Source organism: Erinaceus europaeus, chromosome 1 (assembly GCF_950295315.1).
Source record: "Erinaceus europaeus chromosome 1, mEriEur2.1, whole genome shotgun sequence".
Classification (NCBI taxonomy): domain Eukaryota; kingdom Metazoa; phylum Chordata; class Mammalia; order Eulipotyphla; family Erinaceidae; genus Erinaceus; species Erinaceus europaeus.
Genome location: NC_080162.1, coordinates 194,590,729 through 194,615,354, shown reverse-complemented (window position 1 = coordinate 194,615,354; position 24,626 = coordinate 194,590,729). Strand labels below are relative to the sequence as shown.

Below are 24,626 nucleotides of genomic sequence, written 5' to 3'. Positions count from 1 at the left end.
TTTGGTGGTAGGTATGGTGTGGGACCCCATCTATAATCCTACAGTTTTGTGACCTAATTTAAAAAAATAATAAAATGGGAAAAAATAGTGCAACTTCTGGACTAATCTAAAGTTAACCATAGAGATCAGATCCCCACAGTATTGTATTTAGAAGAACGTTGGACAGACGAACTCCCTGACTAAAATTAAAAAAAAAAAATCACAAGGAAGAAAACAAAGAAATCACTAGTAATAGATTTTTTTAAAAGAGAAGAGAAACATAAAGTAGTCATCATACATCAGTGATTGTGTTTCACAATAATTAGAAACAAGTCCTTTTCACTGGGGCAAATCTATAAGGCACTTAACTGAAAGGAAAGCAATGCAAAGATCATTTTGATGTTTGTGAATGAAGTGTGCTTGATTTTTCATAGTCCTTTTAAAAAAAAGGTATTTGGAACACTTAACAAACTTCTACAGTTGATTTTCTAATCTAAAGACATTATGCCCCATATTTCTGGACAGATGAGTTAAAAGGCACTGCTACACAGAAAATAATTATATTGTCATGCAGTTATGAAAGGAAAGTAATGGAATATCAGGTTTCCTTAATGGGCTAGCAGGATTCTGTTTCTGTATGAAACTTATCTAAATCCCTAGTACGTTTTGTCCTTCATCCTAAAAATTAAACAGTTGGGACAGATGATCTTAAAAGTTTCATGCAACCACTAAACACACACACACACACACACACACACACACACACACTACTGTGCTCTCTAAGATGCTGTATTCTCAAAATAAACTTGTTAAATTGAAATATATATTTTATTGGGTTTTCAGTAGTCATATTTTTTTATTTTTCTATGCAAAATGTGTCATGACTTTTCAATAACAACTCAATAATAAAGTTAGATGCTATTTGGATGCTGAATCCTATAAAACTCATTCTCTCTTACCATGTAGCCCCTATTTTCTGTGGGAAAAATGTACTTTTATGTTAAGTATAACCATATTTACGGAATTTAAACGTGTGATGGAATAATCAGTTAAATTCATCAATTTGTAGAGTTTGTGCTCCACTTAATAAGTGTATACACCACCCATGTTTCCTCTTTGGATGATGCACACGTGCACCCATCACAGGTCAAGAGAGGTGTTACAGACCACCTTTTAATTTGAGGGAACAAGGATTTCCTAAAGACACTGAAAACCGTCTCTGCTTACCTTAGAGGTATCATCACCTTCATCTTCATGCACTGAGCTGGATGGTGAAGGAGTTGCAGACTTGCTTCCAGGCGGAGAAGGTGAATTGTGGGGAACACTGCTTCCTCCCATATTCAATCCAAGCTGAGCACTTAGCTGTGACTGGTTGATGGTGGTCAGCTGGCCGTGCTGCATCATCCCTGGCTGCTGCCTGATGTCTGCAGGCTGGCCTCTGGGCCTCATGGCTGTCATCTGAGGATGGGGGCTGTACTGAGTTCCTTCTGGGTTCCGTATATCTTGCATCTACAAAAAAAAAATTAACAGATATGTTTCTTTAAATGTTTTCTTTTTAAATTCTGTAGGATGCCCTGCAAAACAACCCACATCTCCATCATTGCTTTTTTTTTTTTTTTTTTTTTACCCAGAGTGTAATAATCCTAAGAGTAAACATGACCTGAGAGTGCTGTTATCTAAAGACCAGAATTTGAGAATTCAGTTCACATCACGTTTTATGATTCAAGGTCTGATTAGTTATATTTACAGTCTATCTATCCTAATGAAATGTAAGCTTATATGTCATTAATGGATTTTTATGGTACACGTTTCTAAATATTGATGCCAATTAGTGTCAAGATGTTACAATTATTAGTGATTATGGCAGTTATAGCAATTCAAGAATAAGTTCCCGCTTTTTTTTTCTTTGAATACTTAAGAAATATTTGGGGAATATAAAGCATGGGAGTACAGACAATTTTCTAAGAAGATATGCACATAGTCCACAGATACATGAAGAAACTCCTCTATTTCATTGATCACTTAGAGAAATGGAAAGGAAAACCACAATGATATGCTACCTCACACCCAAGAGAATGGTCTGGGTCCACAAAGCAAGAGATGACAAGTGTTGGAGAGGGTATAGATGCAAAGGCACTCTCCTATACTGTTGGTAGGAATGCAAACCTGAAAAGCACTTATGGAAAGCAGTGTGCAGAGAGCTCTAAGAAATAAACATGGAGAGACATTCTAATGACATGAACACTCTCCTAGGAATATATTCAAAGGACACTATGTCAGAGGGATACATGCAACTGTATATTTGTAGTTGCATTATTTACAGTAGCCAAGGAGTGGCAGCAACCTAAATGTACACCAACAGATGACTGGATAAAGAAGTTTTAGTATTTCTCGTCAATGGACTAGGACTCTAAAAATTGGTAAGATGATCCTGTGTCCTTCCGAACAAAATGGATGGAACTGGAGGTGCTTTCATAAGATAATCAAGGAGGTGAAAGAACTAACACATGACTTTGTTCATATTGAAATATAAAAAACGGAAGCAAAGAAACTTGAAAACAAATTCAAGCTGTAAGACTCACGGTGCGTCAGGCTGGTACACAGCTCTGGTGGCTGGTGCTGTGTCGAAAAACTATTATTAAATTGCTAGCGAAAAAAATCACTAAGGCACTTAGTTTGATTGTATGGAGGTTAATATTGACAAAAATGATCCACCAACTTCCAGACTCGGAACACTTCCATGATGGCTATTAACCAATTGATTAATTGACTATTGAAATAATCTGACTGCATAGTCAGATTTAAAAGCAAAGCTCTAAAAGTTGCAAGGTCACAGTATTAATCCATTATGCTATTTGGGTCACTGGTTTTTAGCCTTAATGAGCCTCACTCTTATAATTCAAGCAATGAATTTTATCTTCTCAAGGATTAGAATTAAAAGCATTGGAGGATGAAGCTCTTAACATATCTAGAGGTCAGATGTATTGTATAAGGAGCACAGCAGATTTCATTTAATGTTTCTCTGGTCTTTTCAAACTTAAAATAATGGTGATTATTTTGTGATACTTTAAAAGCAGTTTAATTTTTCACTGGAAGGGATCTTAGGAGTTCATGGTGGTAAAGATTTATACACCATGAGAGGCAAAAAGGTAAACACATAAAGGGATAGATGGCAAAATCACATTTTGAAGCTGAATAAATACACTTCATAGTGTTGACTTTCTGCTGCGTTTTGAAAAAAAAAATCTCATGTTTCATAACACTAGTAACAGTCTATCTATAGCTGCTATCATGACATAGAAAGACTACAAAGGTCAATTTAGTCATCTACTCATATGCCTTTTGGGGGCATAAAATTATTTTCTGCTAGTGATCTGTAAGTATTCACTGACCTAGTTGAATCCATCTGAATTGAAATGGTTACTAGAGAGATGCCTGTCTGTATTCTCTCTGTTCAGTTTACTGTCACCACATGGTATCTGTTATTAGTCTATGTGACTTCCACACATCTTTCCGAGGATCACTACTACTGAGCCTTTGGATTCTGTCCTAGGTGCCCTAGATTTCTGGTTTGCTTTACTAAGGGATTTGACTGATCCATACTTTTATATACACTGCTTTGCCAGCCTAAAACTACATTTTTTTCACAGCTTAAGTAGTCTTGTTCCAGTTCTTCAACTATAGTACATGGTTCTTTTTATGAAGTCCTTTTTTAAACAGTTATTACAGAAAGCTGGATCAGAGAAGAGTAGCTCCCTAATATGGGAAAAGGGTATAAATATCATTGACTGTAAACCCCATCGATTTGATTTGGTCTGGAGCCCATATTCAGCTTTGGAGCCTATGTGATCTCTGCATCCCTGTAGATCTGAGCTCACATTCTGTGATCATGAGTAGGAATGTTACAAGCTGCCCCAATATCTTCCCATCTTCCTCAGGTGTAGCATAGAGTATGTTGTCCAGCCTTCCTTTGGAGAATGGAATATTCTCTACTGTTGTTGATCCAACCTGAGGGCAAGGCCCGATGGGGGCCCACAAAGGGGTCTATTTTCTTGTTCCTGATAGAGGTGACCGGTAACAAGGTGAGAGGGATTTATTTGAGGTCTAGGCCCATCATGTCTGTTCGGGAATCTCAGGACTCTCCGAGTAGACCTTCCACCTTCTGCACCCCATAATGACCCTGGGTCCATACTCCCAGAGGGTTAAAGAATAAGAAAGCTATCAGGGGAGGGGATGGGAGATAGAGTTCTGGTGGTGGGAATTGTGTGGAGTTGTACCCCTCTTATCGTATGGTTTAGTCAATGTTTCCTTTTTATAAATACATTTTAAAAAATTCAGTGATTCATATTAGAGCTGCAACGGCCCATAGGGACACTTTCTAAGTCTGTAGAAGAGGAAGCTCAGCTGCAGGTTCTAGTATAAGCTTGTGGTAAACGCTTGCTTGGGAACTTAATCCCTTATGGTGAGATATGCTGCTGATTTGGTTGAGGGTAAAATGTGTTGATACTGTGTCTTGGGCAAAAGTAGAAATGTATCCTCCTGACAACATAAAATCTTATAAATCAACATTTTCTCAGTAAAGTGATATTGGGGAAATTGAGTAATTATAAATTGAGAAGTGAATGGATAAAGCCCAGAGAAGTAAAGTGACTTCTATAAATGACAGAGTTGAGAGTTGGAGCCACATTTAAATCTCTTAATTCTAATCTTTAATACTTCCAACTGTATCAAATATTAGTATTTTACATGTCCCATAGACAGTGTTAAAATATAATAATAAATACCTTGACAAACATATACAGAAATTAATAGAAAAGGTGAGGCTGGGTGGTGGCACACCTGGTTTAGTTCACACATTACCATGTTCCATGTTCAAGGAGCTGGTTCGAGCCTTTGCTTCCCACCAGGGAAGGGAGAAGGCTTCAGGAGCAGTGAAGCAGGTCTGCAAGTTATTTATTTTTCTCTTCTACTGTCTTCCCCTCCTCTTTAAATTTCTCTCTCTGGCCTATTTAATAAAACAGAAAGAAGAGAAAAGAGGAAGGGAAGGGGAAGAGGAAGGGAGGGGAGGGGAGCAGGAAGAAAGGGGAAAGGAGGGAAGACAAAAGATAGTCTCCAGGAGTGGTGGATTCATAGTGCTGGCACTCAACTTCAGCGGCAACCTTGGATGCAGGAAAAGAAAGGAAGGAAGGAAGGAAGGAAGGAAGAGAGAGAGAGAGAGAGAGAGAGAGAGAGAGAGAGAGAGAGTGAGAGAGAAAGAGGGAATCAGGTAGTAGCACAGCGGGTTAAGCACACGTGGCGCCAAGCGTTAATGGACCTCCGTGAGGATCCCGGTTGGAGCCCCGGCTCCCCACCTGCATCCGAGTCCCTTCACAAGCGGTGAAGCAGGTCTGCAGGTGTCTTTCTCTCTCCCTCTCTGTCTTCCCCTCATTTGTCCATTTCTCTCTGTCTTATCCAACAACATCGATATCAAGTACAACAACAATAATAACAGCAAGGGCAACAAAAGGGAATAAATAAATATTTTAAAAAAAGAGAAAGGAAGGAAGGGAGGAAGGGAGGAAGAAAGAAAGGAAGAAAGAGAAGAAGACAAAGCTGATATACAGTCTACTCTTCAATCCCCTAAAGTCCTTTCTTTATTCTGAGACTCTGAACGCATAGAAGAGCTCTCACTGTGTCAGTAATACCCCCTGTAATGGGCATCTTCCTCTGTAGAGAAGCTCGCTCTCCCAAAGCTACCCCAAATAAAGCACATGTGATTTCACACAATTTTATAGTTCAATAGACTATCAGTGTTTGTCAGCAAAATTACAATTATCCTTACAAACTTCATTTATATCTTTATCCTTTATATAAAAGTTTGAAACCTAATCTATTCTTTAAGTTTTTTCTGATATTTAATAATGGATTACATTATTAATGTTATAAATGAGCAAGTTGTGGTCTATACACACAATCGAATACTACTCAGGTATTAAAAATGGTGATTTAACCATTTTCAGCCCATCTAGAATGAAGCTTGAAAAAATCATGTTAAATGAAATAAGTCAGAAGCAGAAGGATGAATATGGGATGATCTCACTCACAGGCAGAAGTTGAAAAACAAGACCAGAAGAGAAAACACTCAGCAGGCAGAACTTGGACTGGAGCTGGTGTATTGCATCAAAATAAAAGATTCTGGGGTTGGGGGGGGGGGCAGTGCAGGTCCTGAAACAGGACGTCAGAGGAGGACCTAGTGGGGGTTGTATTGTTGTGTAGAAAACAGAGAAATGTTATTTGTGTACAAACTATTGTATTTACTGTCGACTGTAAAACATTAATTCCCCCAGAGTTGCTTCATAGGCGGTGAAGCAGGTCTGCAGGTGTCTGTCTTTCTCTCCTCCTCTCTGTCTTCCCCTCCTCTCTCCGTTTCTCTCTGTCCTATCCAACAACGACAACAACAATAATAACTACAACAATAAAACAACAAGGGCAACAGAGGGAATAAATAAATAAAACAAATATTTAAAAAAAAACACATTAATTCCCCCAATAAAGAAATAAAAAATAAGATAAAACAAAAAAATGGATTACAGGAATGGAAGATTATAGGGGTATAGTTACACACCACACACAACCAAGTTCTGTACTCCCCTTCAATCTTCACCAAGTTTTGGAAATAGTTTGGCTATTCTTAAATTTTCAAGTTCATTCAATTTCAAATCTCAAATTCCATCTATTGAGTGAAATCTCCTTACTTCACTAAGCACAATCACCTGCAGTTCCATCCATTATGTACAAAGAACACAACATCATATTATTAACTGCAGAGTAGTATTTCATTACATATATATTCTCTAACCTATTTTATTTTTGGATAGAGACAGAGAGAGATGTAGATGAAAGGGGAGGCAGAGAGACACCTGCAGTACCATTTCACGGCTAGTGAAGCTTCTCCCCTGCAGGTGAGGACTGGAGGGCTTGTGCACTGTAACGTCTGTTCTCAGCGAGGGTACTATTGCTCCCACCTAACCTGGAATCCATTTCTCACTTTTTTGGGAATATTATAGTGATGATGTGACATTGTAGAGGATGATGTTGATTGATTGATTCAGTGATACAGATGCAAAGGTGGAGGGAATCAGAGACCACAGCACTGAAGCTTCCTTCAATGGAGTGAGGCCCAAGCTTGAGCCTGAATCATGTACAAGGCATAGCAACACACTGTCCCAGTGAGTTAGGCTTGAGGGTGGTTTTTTAAATTAACTTACACAGAATGTTCCCAGTAGGGATTCTAACCAAGGATTTTCAAATGCCTCATGCAATCTCAATTGAAAACACCTCTCTCCGTGTTATCTTGTCATGTGTGGGATTATTTTCTCACGTTTAATCAGAATGATGGATAGAATCTCTTGAGTACTAGAATTTGTGCATTTCTATGTCAGTACTATTAGTAGAAGAGGGTGGTCATGGTTAAAGTGGGATAAATAATTAATTTGGGTAGTGATAATAAGGTGCTCCACAGAGAAGCTCTTTCCCAGCAGTCTTCTCATTACTTCAAAGAATCATGTCACCAACGGTGTTGGTCTAGGGAGAGAGCAGATTTAACACCAAATCATGGAATAATTCTCTCATGTGGAGGGTAGCCAGCACAAATTAGTAAGCATGTGAATCTCTTGGTCCTCATATGCACTTAGAAATAGTCAGATCTTAATACTCATGGTGACATTTCTAAATGAGGTCCATTTCCTTGCCCCCTTGCTTTCATTACTTTCCGTTAGTTACAGCCTAAGATTATATTAAGTGGGGAACCATAATCTGAATAGAATCTGTTTATGAAAAATAATAATTAGCTCACAAAAGTAGGCAAATGTGTTGAGTACTGGTTTCTTTCTAGAAATACACTGGTTGATTGATTGTAGATATTGCTAAATCTAAAATCTTAACTTGCAAAAATCATTTCTTTCTCTTCACCCCCTCCCTCCTACCCTCCTTTTCTTTATCTCCTTCCTTCGTTCCTTCCTTCATTCCTTCGTTCCTTCGTTCCTTCCTTCGTTCCTTCCTTCCTCTTTCCTTCCTTCTTATTTTTTTTAAGAATTAAAAAAAAATTTTTTAAACTTATTTTTAAACTTTATTTTATTTATTTTTTAAGGTGAGGGATAAGAGGAGAGAGAGAGAGGGGGTGAGAGGGAGAGAGAGAGCGAGAGAGAGTGAGAGAGAGCAAGAGAGAGAGAACCAGACATCACACTGGTACATGTGCTGCTAGGGATCGAACTCAGGACCTCATGCTTGAAAGTCCAATGCTTTATCCACTGTGCCACTTCCCAGACCACCCTTCCTTCTCCTTCTCTTTTTTTTTTTTTTCATTTTTCTGCATGACTCCATTGTTCCCAGCCACCATTTTTCTTTTTCTTTTGATAGAAGATGAGAAACAGAGAAAACTGTGAGGGAGAAATAGAGAGGAGAAACACCTGTAATACTGCTCTACCATGTGTGAAACTTCTCTCTGAAAGGTGAGAACTGGGGACTTGAGCCCAGGTACTTATCTGTGGTAATAGCTGAGCTCTGCTAGGTGAGCCCCCACCCAGCCTGTATAGTTTTTAAAGCAGATCCAGGAGATCCAGGCAAAAAACAGAGGATGTCATCCATGTATGATATACTACTGAGCCACCTCAAAGATGACTTTTCAGTCTACATTTTGAGAGAGAAAGAGAGAGAGAGAATGTACAAAGGAAAAATAGACATCCAAGCCCCATGCTACCACCCCTGGGGTTCCATTTATGTTCTCCATGGTGTTCTGATATGGTGCTAAGGGTTGAACTCAGGACACACTGTATGGTGAGGCAACCGCTCTATCCACCAATACATCGTATGGGCCCCTAGATTCCAATATTTTTAAGTTGTGAAATATTCACACTACATAATAATTGCTGTTCCCTGTGATTCTTCCTGATTAGTTTACTGACTTCTACAGACAACTTCCTGTCCTTAACCATTTCTGTCTCTGTAGCATTTCTTTTATCCAGCTAAGATTCAGGGTAGTGTTGTTCACAGGAAATGTTGTCAAGTCAGCAGTAAGTGTGTACCTATCTGTTCAACTCTGTTTGGATGTCACCTCTGATAGAAAAATGAACACTTTCTTTCTCAAAGCTATCTTTTTTCTATGAATCTAATGTTTTGTTGATGGCATTTTAACCCTTCTTGTCACCTATACCCAAGATGTTTTTGGCATTTTTTAGAAGTATTTTTTTCTTAATTATGAGAGAGATCAACAAAAGGAAATAAAGAGATATCAAGGCACTATTCTTTTCCTGTCATATGCAGCCTCATGCATTCAACTGTTCCAAACACTTTATTGTATAACCCAAATCAATTAATTATCACTTTATAAAAATCTCTCTCCCTTAATTAAATGCCTTTCTTTGCAGTGCTTTTTCAGCATCCACTAATTATTTTCCAAGTATCAGCTGTCTGAAATTTTAAAAGAAAAATTAAAAATTCATACTTTGTTCAGATATTTCTTAGAACTATATATATTTTTTTACCTTCTGATGCTAATAATTCTCCTTTGAGACAGGCCTGTAGGATTGTCTGTCTTGTATAAACTTCCCAAGGGTAAGAGAGATAAAACATCCTCTCAGGTCTTTCTACCAACAAACATTGAAGTAGAAGTGAAGTATGCTTGTTTTTTTATACTTTACAATTGCAAATCCTTACTCTAGATATATCTCAAGGCCGGGTTAAAAAATCAGGTCATCAAAATGTTCAAGACTTTTTTTCTGAACTATCAAAGCATACATATACATATATATTTGAAATGGGACACTAATTCAGAATTTCTCAGTATTATGAGTATGTACCTTCTGGACCGTAATCTTGATTGATTCATAACTAATGTATTTTTCTATTCTCCCGAGATCTATTTTAGTTAAACGAGTCCAAGTGTTCAAAAATATCTGCTGAGTTAGTATATAAATGAGAATTCAAATACCAGAATAAACTGACTTTATGTGTTTGATAACTTTTCTTTTTTCTTGTGAACTTCATCTAGCATTAGTCATAAGATGAAATGAAGATCTGAATAATGTGTTTCCCATTGTGGCAGAAACCTCAAGCTGTCCCCTTCGACAGTCATTACATTTCTGTCCTAAAGAATGGAACATCAGTGTTCTGCTGTCTGGCAAAGAAGTTAACCTAAGGAAGAGTAACGATGAATTCACAGCTCCTCCTGAAGATTATCCTTCCCATTTTGTTGCCCTTGTTGTTATTGTTGTTGGACAGGACAGAGAGAAATGGAGAGAGGAGGGGAAGACAGAGAGGGAGAGTGAAAGAGGAACACCTGCTGGCCCGCTTCACCGCCTGTGACTAGGCCCCCCTGTAGGTGGGGAGCCGGGGGCTCCAATAGGGATCCTTAGTTGGCCCGCCACGTGGGCTCAACGGGTTGGGCTAGCGTCCGGCCCCCGGACAAGTACAGCATGGCCTTGTTTGTATGAATGAAATATAACTGAAAGTGTGTGACACAATCCCCAAAATTTCCTTAATAGAAGGATCTCACCTCCCTCCATTTTTTTTTTCTGCTGGCAAAACTCTGTATAATGACTAGAGCTCAGAAAAATGTCTTGAAGCTAAATGTTAAGCCCTCACAGACTGAAAGCACATGAGCGCAAGCAGCTTGAGAGTCTGACTCACATAACCACCAGACCCTGGATGGTTTCCTTACCGTGGGAGTCTCTAATGCGAAGGGGAAGTAAATATCTACCTTTTTTTTTTTTCTTATGCGACTCATAATAATTGTAAAACAAAACAAAACTGGGATATGTTTATTATTGGAGTTCCAAGTCCAGAACAGAGCATGGCATTTAGTGGGTCCTCAACATACCTTCACTGAGTTATATTATATATATATATTCACGCCAGGAATTTGTCCAAATGTGATGATACTACTTCATATAAACATTACTATGAATTGTGAGTCTGCTGGAAACATTTGCTAAATTATAAGGACTCAAATGTATCTGAAGTGCCTATCAAAGGCGTTTGCTGATGTGTGTATACTTCTCGGTTTGATTATTTTACTTATTTGAAATTTATTACCTTTATTTATTGGAGCCAGAAAATCGAAAGGACAGGGATATAGAAAGGAAGAGAGACAAAGAGATGTCTGCAGTACTGCTCCACTACTAGTAAAGCTTCTCCCGTGCAGGTGGAGACTGGGGGCTTGAACCCAGGTCCTTGAGCATTGAAACATGCGAGTTCAAGCAGGTGCCTTAACTCCTGCCCCAATCAGTTTGTTTATTTTAACTCCAGTAAATTTCTTTTTTTTTTTCTTGAGTAAAATGTCCTACATGGCTTTGGTATTAAGTTGTGAATAACCCTTCCTATTTATCTCCACACTGGGGAAGCTCAACTATTGAAAATGGATGCTATATATCACTTTTTTTGAAAACCAAGAATGGTTTCCTTTTGTTGGGGGTGGTGGGGGGACTCACAGTTTTCTATTATTACAGGAGCTTTAAAAAAGTTAAAGTAATGGAGGAGGATTAAGATGCTGAAAGGAAGATTTCAGCTGAGTTTCTTCAAAATATTTTTCCAATTAATTAAAAGCAAAATCTCAAATAAAATCAATTAGGAAACCAGAACTGACAACTTGTCCTATAGTCCATTGGCTGGATGTTAATACCTTTCTCTCCTTCCTTTGTTACCTACAGTGTAAGAGTCCTGGGATAAGGGCAGTCTTCAAGTGAGAAACTTCAGACACTCTACTTGATCCACATTTCAGTCTGCATATATTTTTTTAAATATTTATTTTATTTATTCTCTTTTTTTTACCCTTGCTGTTTTATTGTCGTAGTTATTATTGTTGTTGTTCTTGTTGTTGTTGTTGTTGGACAGGACAGCGAGAAATGGAGAGAGAGGGGGAAGACCGAGAGGGGGAGAGAAAGATAGACACCTGCAGACTTGCTTCACTGCCTGTGAAGTGACTCCTTTGCAAGTGGGGAGCCGGGGGCTCGAACCGGGATCCTTACGCCGGTCCATTAACACTTTGTGCCACGTGTGCTTAATCAGTCTGCATTTTTACTTCATGTTTATTGTATTTTCTTTGAACAGAGGAAGGAAAAACAAAAAAACACAGATTCCCCATCACAGGTTGTTTTTTTCTAGAGCATGAGTAATATTTTGGTATTATTGATATAAAAAATTTCCTGGAACCACATAGTAGTATTTGTGACTAAATGCTATTAAAATTGAACAGCTGAATTGTACCAGACCAGTTTTCAGCTTTTGAAACTCTGTGTGTGTGTGTGTGTGTGTGTGTGTGTGTGTGTATGTGTTTCACAATCCTTCCCGAGTCTCTTTTCTTCTGTCAGATATCTGTAGCCTTACCAGTCCAACATGTGAGCCTGGAAAACTATCATTATCTCTTCCTCTAGTAGGCAATCTATATCAAAACAGTTGTACACATAAAATCCTAATGATGTCTTGGCTCTCTCTGCTCTGATCCAGCTGTTTGAGTGAACAGCAGTTGGTGAACAGAGCCTGGAACATGGGGAGCCCCGAGGCCTTCTTTGCTAATGTGGCTTACCAGCTGCTGCTTTTTGTGTGCAAGACCTGGAAGTGTGCCAGTTGCTTCAAGAACAGGAGACTGAGAGGAATCTCTGAAGCCCTTCCAGTTACCCCTGTCTGTCAGTATCTGACACCCTTGGCTGTTGAGCGCTTTCCCCAGGGCTAGAAGCAGACCCTGCTGGCTTAGGTTGTGACAAGCGCTTACTCTCAGTCCCTTTCAGACACATATCAAACATACAGCACTTTGAGCATCTAATGTAATACTTCAGAGCCTTGCTTGTGGTAGTCCATCCAGACTTGCATAAAAAATCAGACCAGGATGGCTAAGCATTTTCATTTTTCTTAGGCATAATGTACTCTAAGAGTCTATGAGAAGACTGTAAAAGTTGATATTATTTATTACAATATCATAAGACCTCAATTTTTTCCAAGGATTCAATTAATATGCAAATATATATACACCAAAACAAGTGACTAAATTTAACAATCAAATTTTATTTATTATTTTCCTAAATTCATTTTCAAGAGAGCCCAGTTATTTGTTGTGCAATCAACTTCAACAAATCAGGTCTACTTGGGCTCCTTTTGTGAGCAATTTATTACTTAAAAATGTGTACTTTCAATAAACTTTGGCATTTTTGGTCTTAAGACTTCTGACACTGAAGACTGATAACGTCAAAGAGTGGAAAGGAGGAAATCACATATGCAAAAAAAAAAATCATGCAGTATTTTGAAGAATTAGGAAAAGTGAGGCTCAACAGGAAAGGTGGAGGAGGTTTTTATGAAAGTTTATTTAAAACATCTTTTTAAAATGGTTCTACTGGCAAACTAGTGATTTACAAGACACTTGTGGAAATGTAATTTTTTTAAAGGTAGAGACAGAGAGGCAAAGAGAGAGAGAGAGACCACAAGACCACAGCACTATTCTTTCTTTCTCTCTTGCTCTTCCTCTCTCTCCCCTTTCCCTGTTTTTATCTTTCAATGTGAAAAAGTCATCCTACAGATGTGAAGCCCTGGAAATCACTGAAAAAACAAATGACTGGAAGCTGGGTGGTAGCGCACTGGATTAAGACACATGGCCCTAAACTCAAGGACAGGCACAAGGATCCTGGTTCGAGCCCTGGCTCCTCATGTGCAGGGGGCTCACTTCACAAGCAGTGAACCAGGTCTGCAGGTGTCTGTCTTTCTCTCTCCCTCCTCTGTCTTTCCATCCTCTCTTCATTTTTCTCTGTCCTACCCAACAACAACAATAAGAAGGGCAACAAAATGGAAAAGATGGCCTCCAGGAGCAGTGGAATAGTGATGCAGGCACGGAGCCCCAGAGATAACACTGGAGGCAAAAAACAAACAAACAAACAAACAAACAAAAAAAACAAAAAACTACCTCAAACAAAAACAAAAACATTATTACATCCATGTGAGCTTCCACATGCCTGATTATCCTTCTCCCTCCTTCCCACATTGGGACCATTTTCATGATGCTTCTGTCATATCCTTAGAACCAGAAACATCTTACTTGCCCGTGTGTGTGTCTTTCCTCCCTTCCTTCCTTCCTTCCTTCCTTCCTTCCTTCCTTCCTTCCTTCCTTCCTTCCTTCCTCCCTCCCTCCCTCCCATCTCTCTCTCTCTCTCTCTCTCTCTCTTCCTGTCACTGCTTTCTCCAATGGGTGGGGTCTGGTTTAAACTTGAGTTGCATGGCAAGGCAGCACACTTTCCAGGTGAACTATTTTTCTGTTCCTGAGTTCATTTTATAAACAGTAGAAAAATCAGCTTTTACAATATCTCACCGACTTCCTCCTTTTTCTGAATGGAAGGTAGCGGGCCATATTGTAGAGGACTCTAATTAGACATTACTAAACTCACTCAAGTTTCCAGCAAGTTATTTTACCTTGAATTTCCTCTCACTTACCACCTTTATGAAACCGGATGAGAATTTTTCCACATGAGACCCTTACTGAATGCTTACAATGTACCAGGTACAGCTCTAGGTAGCAGGGAAACTATAGCAGCGAAGGACAATGAAGTCCCTGCCCTTATTCAGTTCACTTCCTAGTGGGAGAATCGAACCATTTGCTGATTCTCATTACATGCTAAGTAATACAGTGATTGTTACATTTGATTATATACTTATTATAAGTATAATAAATATACTGCAATGACATTCTAATTATATACATAATATATGTATGTAATCATACATAATCACATACAAAATATATCATATAATGTACATAATTATACTTATATTACTACATACTTATAATACATTGTAAGATTTATATTACTTTATATATTACATATTAAGTATTATATTGTACTGACTATAATACTTAATATACTTTAACATATTATTACAATACTTACATAAGTTTCATGTTTATTACTTATCAAACATGTTGTCTGATACTTGTGTTTGAAGGAAACAGATATGGAAAAATGTCTATGAATGCTATAAAATGGTAATGTGAGAATTAAAGCACAAGTTATGAATATGCTCTCCCAGATGAAAACTTATTTTGGTGACTATTGCTCACATGCCTAACTGTTTATGGAAGAGGCAAATGTTTATCTCTTGTCATCCTTGTTCACTTTTCTTGAAGGGTTTTTGGGTGAGTCACTAACATAACACACCAGCCATCCTGGTAACCCAAAGCTTGTATTTGCAGAGATGGGTTACACTGGGTAGAGTGTCATATAGCATAGGACTTCACTGTGAGAAAGCAAATATCTTGGATGAAGACTGAATTTATAACCCAGTATTTAATAGCTCCCTGCTCAAAGGTTAAGCAGTGCAAACAAAGTTCAGTAAAATTAATGCAAAAAGATTCAATTCATGATCCACCATTCTCTCCCATAAGCTCTATACGTATAATTTTCCCTCTGAGTCCTGACTGTGGTCAGGAGGTGATGGGGTATAGTGATACCTTTAAATAGAACAGTTGGAAATGCAGATTTTACTCAGATTGAGGCACCCTATTTCTGAGCACTTCATGCCAGAGCTGTTTGTCTCCTAAGCTTACTGTTAAGCTAACAATGTCAACATTATCAAACCTGAGACTGTGGTCCATGTGCCCTTGACTGGGCTCCTCTGTCCTGCATAATCAAGGAGACATGAAAACTGTTGCAGGAAGGCTTGATTTTTTTTTTTTAATTTTTAAATATTTATTTATTTTCCCTTTTGTTGCCCCCTTTTTTTGTTGTTGAAGCTATTATTGTTGCTATTGATGTCATCGTTGTTGGATAGGACAGAGAGAAAATGGAGAGAGGAGGGGGAAGACAGGGAGCGAGAAAGATAGACACCTGCTTCACCACCTGTGAAGGGATTCCCCTGCAGGTGGGGGAACCGGGGGCTCGGGAAGCTTGATTTTTAACCAACGAAGAGCCAACTCTCATAATTTCAGCTAATGCAGAAAATTAAGGTTTATGAGTTACATTATCTGTTTTATCAGATGGATTCAGATGACTCTGTAGTGTAGCCTGTTTCCAAAATATCCAAATGAGCAAATCCTACAACACTGTAAACTTCTGGTAATAGGTGTCTAGACCAGGTCTACCTATGATTAGCATCAATGAATCCCTTTATTTGTAGAGATTGTGTCTTTCACGTCTGTACTATAAAGTGTAGGAAATTCTTTGTTCAATGGGACTATAATCTAGAGTGTATTAAAATATGCTAATGTCTGTTAACATCTTTTCTGCTTTGATGTGTCCAGAGAAGAGACTGGATAATGTGACTTATTTTCAGAGGGTTTTAAAAGGATTTGACGCAACAGACAAAAATTACAGATTGGTGGGGTGATAAGAAAATTGGAAAGTGCTAGGAGACATGCCCTATGGAAGTCCTGTTTTACTATTAGAAGTAGCTTTGTATACTGATAGAATCAAAAGTCAGCTGAGATGGTTCTTTATACTATATTTAGGCCTGGAGATTTAACCGGCTTTCATACTGGAATGTTAATGGGATGTGAGTAAAAACGGTGATGTCAAGTGGAATATTGACTTCTTAACATCTTCTTAACATCAGTTAAGAAAAGTGACACTTGAGTTCATCCAAAGGGTCTTAAATCATTAGATATATATGACATTCACTTAACAGTACATTTCAAGAAACAGAATTAAAAGCATATATTCCATATATTCTACTTGGGCCCAATAACTTTCCATTTTGCAGAAAACTCATATGCTCCCAACTTGTTCAGGTCTTGAAGAAAAGTACAATTTTAAATTAGTATTTTATTATGAAAGTCATCCAATAATCCTTTTAATAATATAAGACATTAAAATAGCATGAAACCAAGACAGGAAAAGGCTGGAAATCCTTTTGCATTGAGCCAATCATTAATAACTTGGTAAAATCAGTCCAGGGAAACTATAATTTCCTTTCAAGTCTCTGACTCCGTAAGTGACCTTAATCTCCTTTAAAATAATTACAAAATTCAAATATTTATCTGCCAAAATGTTATAGCATAGTAATGGTGGAAGGAATGTAGTTATACACCGTCTCTATACTTCCAGTTATAACCGATTCAGTTAGTATATATATTTTTTGGCCTCTAGAGTTATCACTGGAGTTTGGTGCCTGCACCACAAATTCACTGCTCCTGGAGATATTTTTTTCTTCCCTTTTGCTGCCCTTGTTGTTTTATCATTGTTGTGGTTATTATTATTGTTGTCATTGATGACGTTGTTGTTGGACAGGACAGAGAGAAATAGAGAGAGGAGGGGAAGACAGGGGGAGAGAAAGATAGACACCTGTAGACCTGCTTCACCGCCTGTGAAGCGATTCCCCCACAGGTGGGGAGCCGGGGGCTCGAACTGGGATCCTTACGCCCTGTCCTTGCGCTTTGCGCCACATGCGCTTAACCCGCTGCGCTACCGTCCGACCCTGCGATTAAGTTAATATTAACATTACTCATTCATTTATGCTTTTATACACTTCGTGCCACATAAGGTCAAGGTCTCAAAACTCATAAAAACTACTGACTGCTATTCATGCAAATATAATAACCCTTTCTTTAAAACAACTGCCAATAAATTTCATTATACAAAGTTATTAAAAGGGTTAAAAAGCTATTAAATGTCAAAGAATTTGCCTGACTTAAACTTCTAATAAAGCAAGAGAATAGGCTTTCTTTCTGAATTATTTAAATCTTTACTGACTGTGCATTGAACCATGAAATTAGAAAAGTGTTATTAGAAGTTTTCTCTGGTTTTTATAAAAGTTGGAGCCCAGAATGTATCAAGCCTTAGTCTTTTACTAGACTAGTTAAAGCAGTAAGTTTTTAATCCCCAATACATGGCTTCTACTGATAGAAAGGTCATAATTAAAGCTCTTCCCTGTAACTTGGTGATAATAAAATTACTATTACAGAAGCACACATGTTCATTTAGAATATATAAGTTACATGTTTCAATTTTAGTTTAGACAAATGTCTTCAATTTCTTTATCTTTCAATGTCCACTAGCTTAAGCCCATTCAACCAAGAATCAAGTTTTAATAGTGATGAACTCTAAGGTACTAATGTTAAGAATTTGTGTTATCTATCTTTTGTAGATTTAATATCAGCCAAATATATGTTGCCTCTACTATTGATTATGTATGAACTGCTTTTTGCATCCCTTTAATAAACCATAGTTGGAGGAGGCTGATGGGGAAGATCAAGTTAAGATGATATATAAAAAAAAGAAAAGTAATGAAGTTATTTAATGTACTGATTCTTTGGGTAGGAAATTTAATTAGAAATATTTTCCTGGACAGCTATTCTGTGCCTGCGGCTGAAGGGAACTTTCAGAAACACAAAGATAAATAAGATTACCCTGTGACTTAAAGCTCATCAATTAGGGAGAGGCATTCTATAATGCAAGTCAGGAGGAAGTAATTGTTGGAACTGAAAATACACTACTTTAGAATTGCAGAGGAAGGAGTGTGACTTGTGAGCAAGAAACCATTGGCCAGCAGATAGGATTACAATATGCAAATAACGGTGCAGCAAGGCGTTTATCTACATTGCATTAAAATTGTAGCAGCAAGACATCTGAAAGAATAGAAATAAGTAGAATTTAACTCGTCAGGCAACAATATTAATATTGGATACACCATCTGGATTGTTGGATAGTTATTATACCTGTTGTATTTGTATAAAATGTTGATTTGTCTCGAATAATGTCAACTAAAATTGAACAAAAATAGTAATATGTCTTTCTCACGACATAAATAATGACCTAATTAAGATGATTTAATTAAATAATATTTTAAGAGATTAGAAGTGTTCTTTGGGTTTTATAAAAGTTGGAGCCCAGAATGTATCAAGCTATAGTCTTTTACAAGACTAGTTAAAGCAGTAAGAAGCAGATCTGCAGGTGTCTCTCCCCCTCTCTGTCTTCCCCTCCTCTCTCCATTTCTCTCTGTCCTATCTAACAACAATGACATCAATAACAACAACAATAATAACTACAACAACAATAAAAAACAACAAAGGCAACAAAAAGGAAAATAAATAAATATTAAAAAATACAATAAAACATATGAACAGTTAATGTTACATCTAGAGAGATCTCATTTTATTTGTTGCAAATATAGGTCTAGTGTTTAAAAAGTAACTTGACTTTTTCATTGGATGCTAAAAAATCATTTATGGGTACAGCAACAATAATTACTTTTTATCTTGTTCTGTTTTTTTCCCCTTAGAATAATTTCATTTGTTTTTGACGTAACCATGGCTTATAAGACTATAAATGCATTAGAAGTACAATTTCATACTTCTTCAGACTGTGTTACCACACGACATCCAACACCAAAGAACAAGTGTACTCTCACCATCAAAGTCCACAGAACCTCGGCTAAATACTAATAAGCCACTCTTTCCCAATACCCTCTGGTAACCTAAGTTCTGCAGTTCAAGTCCAAAGGCTTGTCTTATTTAAATTTGTTCTTTCTGTTGATTTCCTTATTTACCCCAACTAATTGGATCCTTTTGTAGTTTTCTATTACAGAAGTCTCTTTAGCATTTCTCTTAGGGGTTATTTGTGATACTGAATTCCTTTGCTTTTTGCTTATCTGAAAAACTTCTTCACTTTTTCAAAACTCATTGAAAACCTAGCTGGATAGACCACGGTTGGGTGAAGATCGATTCCATTCATAGTTTGAATGTACTCTTCTCATTCTTTCTGGCCTTTACAGTTTTTGTTGAGTTGGCTAATAGGTGATACTGATTTTTTTTTTCTGTCTGATTTTAATATCCTCTGTTTATATTTTGGCTCTTGCCATTTTAACTGTTATGTACATTGGTTCCTTCGATTTCAGTTTATTTTGTTTAGAACTCTTATTTAGAGGTTGTTTTTTTTTTAATCTAGGGAGAAGGCCTACATAAGTTTGGGGAAATTCTCAGCTACTATTTTTATTTTTTTCATATAAGAATTCTGTCCCAGTGGGGCCAGGTAATGGCACACCCAGTAGAGTGCACACACTACAGTGTGCAAGGACCGTGTCTCAAGGCACAAGCTCCCATTCTCCATTTGCAGGGATGGGGGGGGGGTGTTGAGGGGTGGGAGAGGGGAGTTTCTTGAGTAGTAAGGCAGCATATAAGTGTCTATCTCTCTCTGTCTCCTCCTTGCTTATCAATTTCTCTTTCTCTATCCATTAAATAAATAGAATGTTAAAAAAATGAATTCTGTCTCTTTTCCTCCCTTCTTCTTCTACCATTCCTATAGTAAGACTACTAATTCTCTTGATGTGGTCCCATAACTATCACATATTGTCGTCATTTGTTTTTGTTCTTTTCTTTCTAGTTGCATAACTTACTCTACATCATACTCCTGCTAATCACTTCAGTCTTTGGTTTCTGCTAGTGTTCCGCATCACAGTATTTATTCTAACTTAACTATCATATTCGCTATCTCTGTGATCTCTGTCAAAATTCTCTCATGCATTCACATTTTCTCTGACTTTGTTGGATTTTTCTTTGTTGAACTCATTTCTGTGAGCATCCTTAGGATCATAACTTAAAAAAAAAACTCCTTTAGGAAGCTTATTTTTAATTTTAAAACATTTTAATGTTATTTATTATTGAATACAGACAGAGAGAAATTGAGAGGGGAGAGGGAGATAGTGAGAGAGACAGAGACACACCTGCACCTCAGCTTCACCACTTCTGAAGATTTCCCTCTGCAGGCAAGGACCAGGGGCTTGAACCTGTGTTCTTGCACACTGTATTGTGTGGGCTTAACCAGGTGCGCCACCAGCTGGCCCCAGAAAGCTTATATAACTATTGGATTTGAGGTTTTTTTTAGGCTGTTGTCTTGGTAAACTAGTGTGGGCAATTTCCCCCCGTATATTTATTATATTTGATGCTCTGTGAGGACCTGAACCAGGGTTTGGTGTTTGAGTGAGTTTGGGTAGTAACCAAAAGATCACAGTCATAAGTGCCTGGCTGAGTGATAGCAATGAGGCCCAGCAAACATAGGTAGTGATCATAACTTTGAGGTGCAGGTGCACCTCAATGGGGGAACAAAAACTGGCAGCATGTGAGTTACTAAGTGTAATAGGAATGGGGTATTGTATTCAAAATCAACCTGCCACCTGCTTGCGAGGTTAAAATTCCATGTTTTAGAAATTCCTACTTTTTTTTTTTTATGGTTCATTGTGGCATGAAAGGGCTTTATTCATTGGAAAAAGGCTTCTCTACATCTGAGCTTTTGTTTCTTGCTCTGAAAATCTGTTTGAGATTCAGATCTGTTTCTGTACAGATATTGCCATGTTTTGTGGCTTTGCTCTTACTACAATATTTCCAAACATTCCTTTCACTAGCTTAATATACTGTCACATACCTGATGCTTTCAAAGAACAACTGAATCAAATATTTAGACCCAAATCTCTTATTATATCACCCCATTCATCAATCAGTGCCGTTCACTTGCCAGTTGAGTTATGCTATACAGAAATAAAAACAGACTAAAAAGAAGAAGGAGGAGAAGGAGGAGAGGAAAGAGAAGAAGAAGGAGGAGGAGGAGGAGGAGAAAAAGAAAGGAAGGAGGAAAGGGAGAAAGAAAGAATGACAAAGCACTCTGCACAAAGAGGTGGATAGTGCAGTATGGGATTATGGGTTAATTACATGAAAGCTTAGTAAGGCAGACAAATGGAAAAGTATGAGAAGAATAAACAGATACCTATGGGAGAATGAATACTGAGAGGATATTTATTGCTTAAAAATACATTTCCTTTCCTGTTAATAGAAAAAGACTAACGGGATGCCTGATAGGTTTATAAGAGCTGATATCAGGAACTTTTAACAAAAAAGAGCATTCTATACATTAACTCAATTTCTGATGGAAACAACTTTTCCCACCAATTTCATTATTAAGTGCTGTCTTTCCCCCACTTTTTCTCATGAAGAAGTGGTAGATGGCTGGACAATCAGGAAGCTGTTCATCCTGAAGCACTGTTAAAGAGCTTTAAATGTTCTACACAGGGGTCCTCCACAGGAAGAGGATGAATGCGTATGTTGATTCTGATTCTGATATGGTCCCTACCCTAACAGGGAGGCTATCCCAAAACAAGAATTCCATTAAGTTTGAAGTCAAGTCTTAATATTCCTGCTCATAATTTCAGCAAAGTGTTCAAATTTTCTTGGAAGTGAAGTGAAAAAAAGTTTTCTTCTTCTTTTTATTTTTTATAAATTTCCTTTAAGTATCTAGTCATTTTGTGTGTCTGGTTTAATTCTTGTTTAACTGTTCCAGAATACCATTTTTGACTTTCTCATTCTAGTTAAACACTTCATTCTAAATAAATCGTGCTCTGTGTCCTTTCAATTTTGAATTGTTAAGGGCTTCAAGAACATGAGTTTTCCTCTGGATATTACTGCAGTCCCATAGCTGTGGAATGCGGTCTAATTGCTTGCCTTGGGCTACTTGAATGAATGCATTTTTGATCTTTAAAGTTTTTTTTTTTTCCCCTCTAGGGTTATTGCTGGGCTCGGTGCCTGCACCATGAATCACCGCTCCTGGAGGCCATTTTCTCCCCCTTTTGTTGCCCTTGTTGTTGTAGCCACCTTGTGGTTATTATTATTACCATTGTTGATGTTCGTTGTTGGATAGGACAGAGAGAAATGGAGAGAGGAGGGGAAGACAGAGAGGGGGAGAGAAAGACAGACACCTACAGACCTGCTTCACCGCCTGTGAAGCGACTGCCCTGCAGGTGGGGAGCCCGGGGCTCGAACCGGGATCCCTATGCCAGTCCCTGCGCTTTCCGCAAGTTTTAAGTGATAAAAAGAAAAATTAAACAAACAAAATAAAATAGCTAGCTGAGAAATATGCTTGATTGAGCCTTTGTTAGTGGGGAGTTTAATCTATAAGGCAATATTTTAAACTAGAAATAAGAAGTATACAATTTATTTCATTACATTACTCCCAAAATTTTTGCAAAATTAACATATTTTAACAGAAAAATAACTAGAATCACTTTAGATAGAGATTAAAAAAACATTTTCATGACAGCTATATAATAATCGAACTATTTAGCAATAAAATCTCTACTGTGATAATTCCTTTCGTAAAGTTATATAGAAAGTGTGTATGAGAAGGTATATTTATTTATTGACATATTTATCAAATATTGGTTCAAATTTAAAAGATGAGAGGAACAGAGTTACAAACATAAGAAAGGATGGCTTATTTTAGGGCTTGCATAATTATCAAGTTGGTAAACCCCAAGTGTTTCAATACTACCAGAATAAAAAAATTGAAACATTATTTATTACTAAATGTCTAAACATTTAAATTGTTAGCACATAAGCTGCAATCAAATTTATTTTTTGATAAAACATTTATGCTGCCTATTATTATTTATTGGATAGAGACAGAAAGAAAGTTAGAGGGGAGAGGGAGACAGTAAGACAGAGCAGGGGCTGAGCAGTAGCATGCCTGGTTAAGCACACATATTACCAAACACTGGGATGCATTGGATCGACATTGTCGTGGTGCATCCCGTGAGTACCCATTCATTGGGGAAACTGACAATCCTTCCTAGCCGATTGAATCCACATGGATCCCAGTCACTTTCAAAGCCAGCAACAAGCAGCTCCCGACAGCTTTCAACCTGACCTGTTGACTGGCTATGGAAGAAGGGCAAACGCTAGAAGAAGAAACAAACACTAACATGTGTGTTGGATCCCCCACTCCCCACCTGCTGGGGGTCCACTTCATGAGAGTGTGGTGAAGCAGGTCTGCAGGTGTCTTTCTCTCCCTCTCTCTATCTCCTCGTCTTTTTTCAATTTCTCTTGGTTCTACAGCCCCAACAATAACCCTGGTGGCAATAAAAAAATAAATAAAGTAAAAAAGACTCCAAATTTCACCTGTTATACTCTTACCTTTAGATTCCTGATTATTAAACAACGTATTCTGCTCTACATCTTAATGCCTATGATCCATCCACCAAGATGCAGATGCTACCATGATGCCAACCTGACTTCCCTGGACAGAGGACCTCACCAGTGAGTCCTGGAACCTCTCCTCGCAGAGGCCTGCCCCACTAGGGAAAGATAGAAAATGGGGTGGAAGAATGGATTGACCTGTCAATGCCCATTTCCCGCGGAGAAGAATTTAACGAAGTTTAGCCTTCTACCTTCTGCTCTCCATAAAGATTCTTGGTCCAGGGGCTGGGTGGTGGTGCACCTGGCTGAGTGCATGTTACAGTGCACAAGAACCCAGGTCTGAGCCCCCAGTCCCCACCTCCAGGGGGAAAGTTTTACAAGTGGTGAAGCAGGCCTGCAGGTGTCGCTCTGTCTCTCTCCCTCTCTATCTTCCTCCCTCTCATTTTCTGACTCTCTCTAGCCAACAAATAAAGATAATTTAAAAAATTAGTTTAAAAAAAGATTTGTGGTCCATACTCTCAGAGGGATAAAGAACAGGGAAACTTCTAAGGTGTGTGTGTGTGTAGGGGGGGGGGGGGATATGGAACTCTGGTGGTAGGAACTGATTTGCATGGAATTGTACCTCTCTTATCCTATAATCTTGTCAGTCATCACTAAATCACTATTTTTTCTCTTTTTTTTTTTTGCCTCTAGGGTTATTGCTGGGGCCCAGTGCCTGCACCATGAATGTACGGCTCCTGAA

General features: G+C 38.0%; 1 protein-coding gene across 2 annotated transcripts in view; it reads right to left on the bottom strand.

Moving 5' to 3' along the window:
• Positions 1-24,626, bottom strand: part of TOX (thymocyte selection associated high mobility group box) — a 380,779-nt gene that overhangs the window by 62,096 nt on the left and 294,057 nt on the right. For both annotated transcript variants that reach the window (XM_007526729.3, XM_060200977.1), the window contains exon 4: positions 1,207-1,488. In XM_007526729.3, coding sequence (XP_007526791.1) covers positions 1,207-1,488 — 282 coding nt within the window. The remainder of the gene's footprint in view (positions 1-1,206; positions 1,489-24,626) is intronic.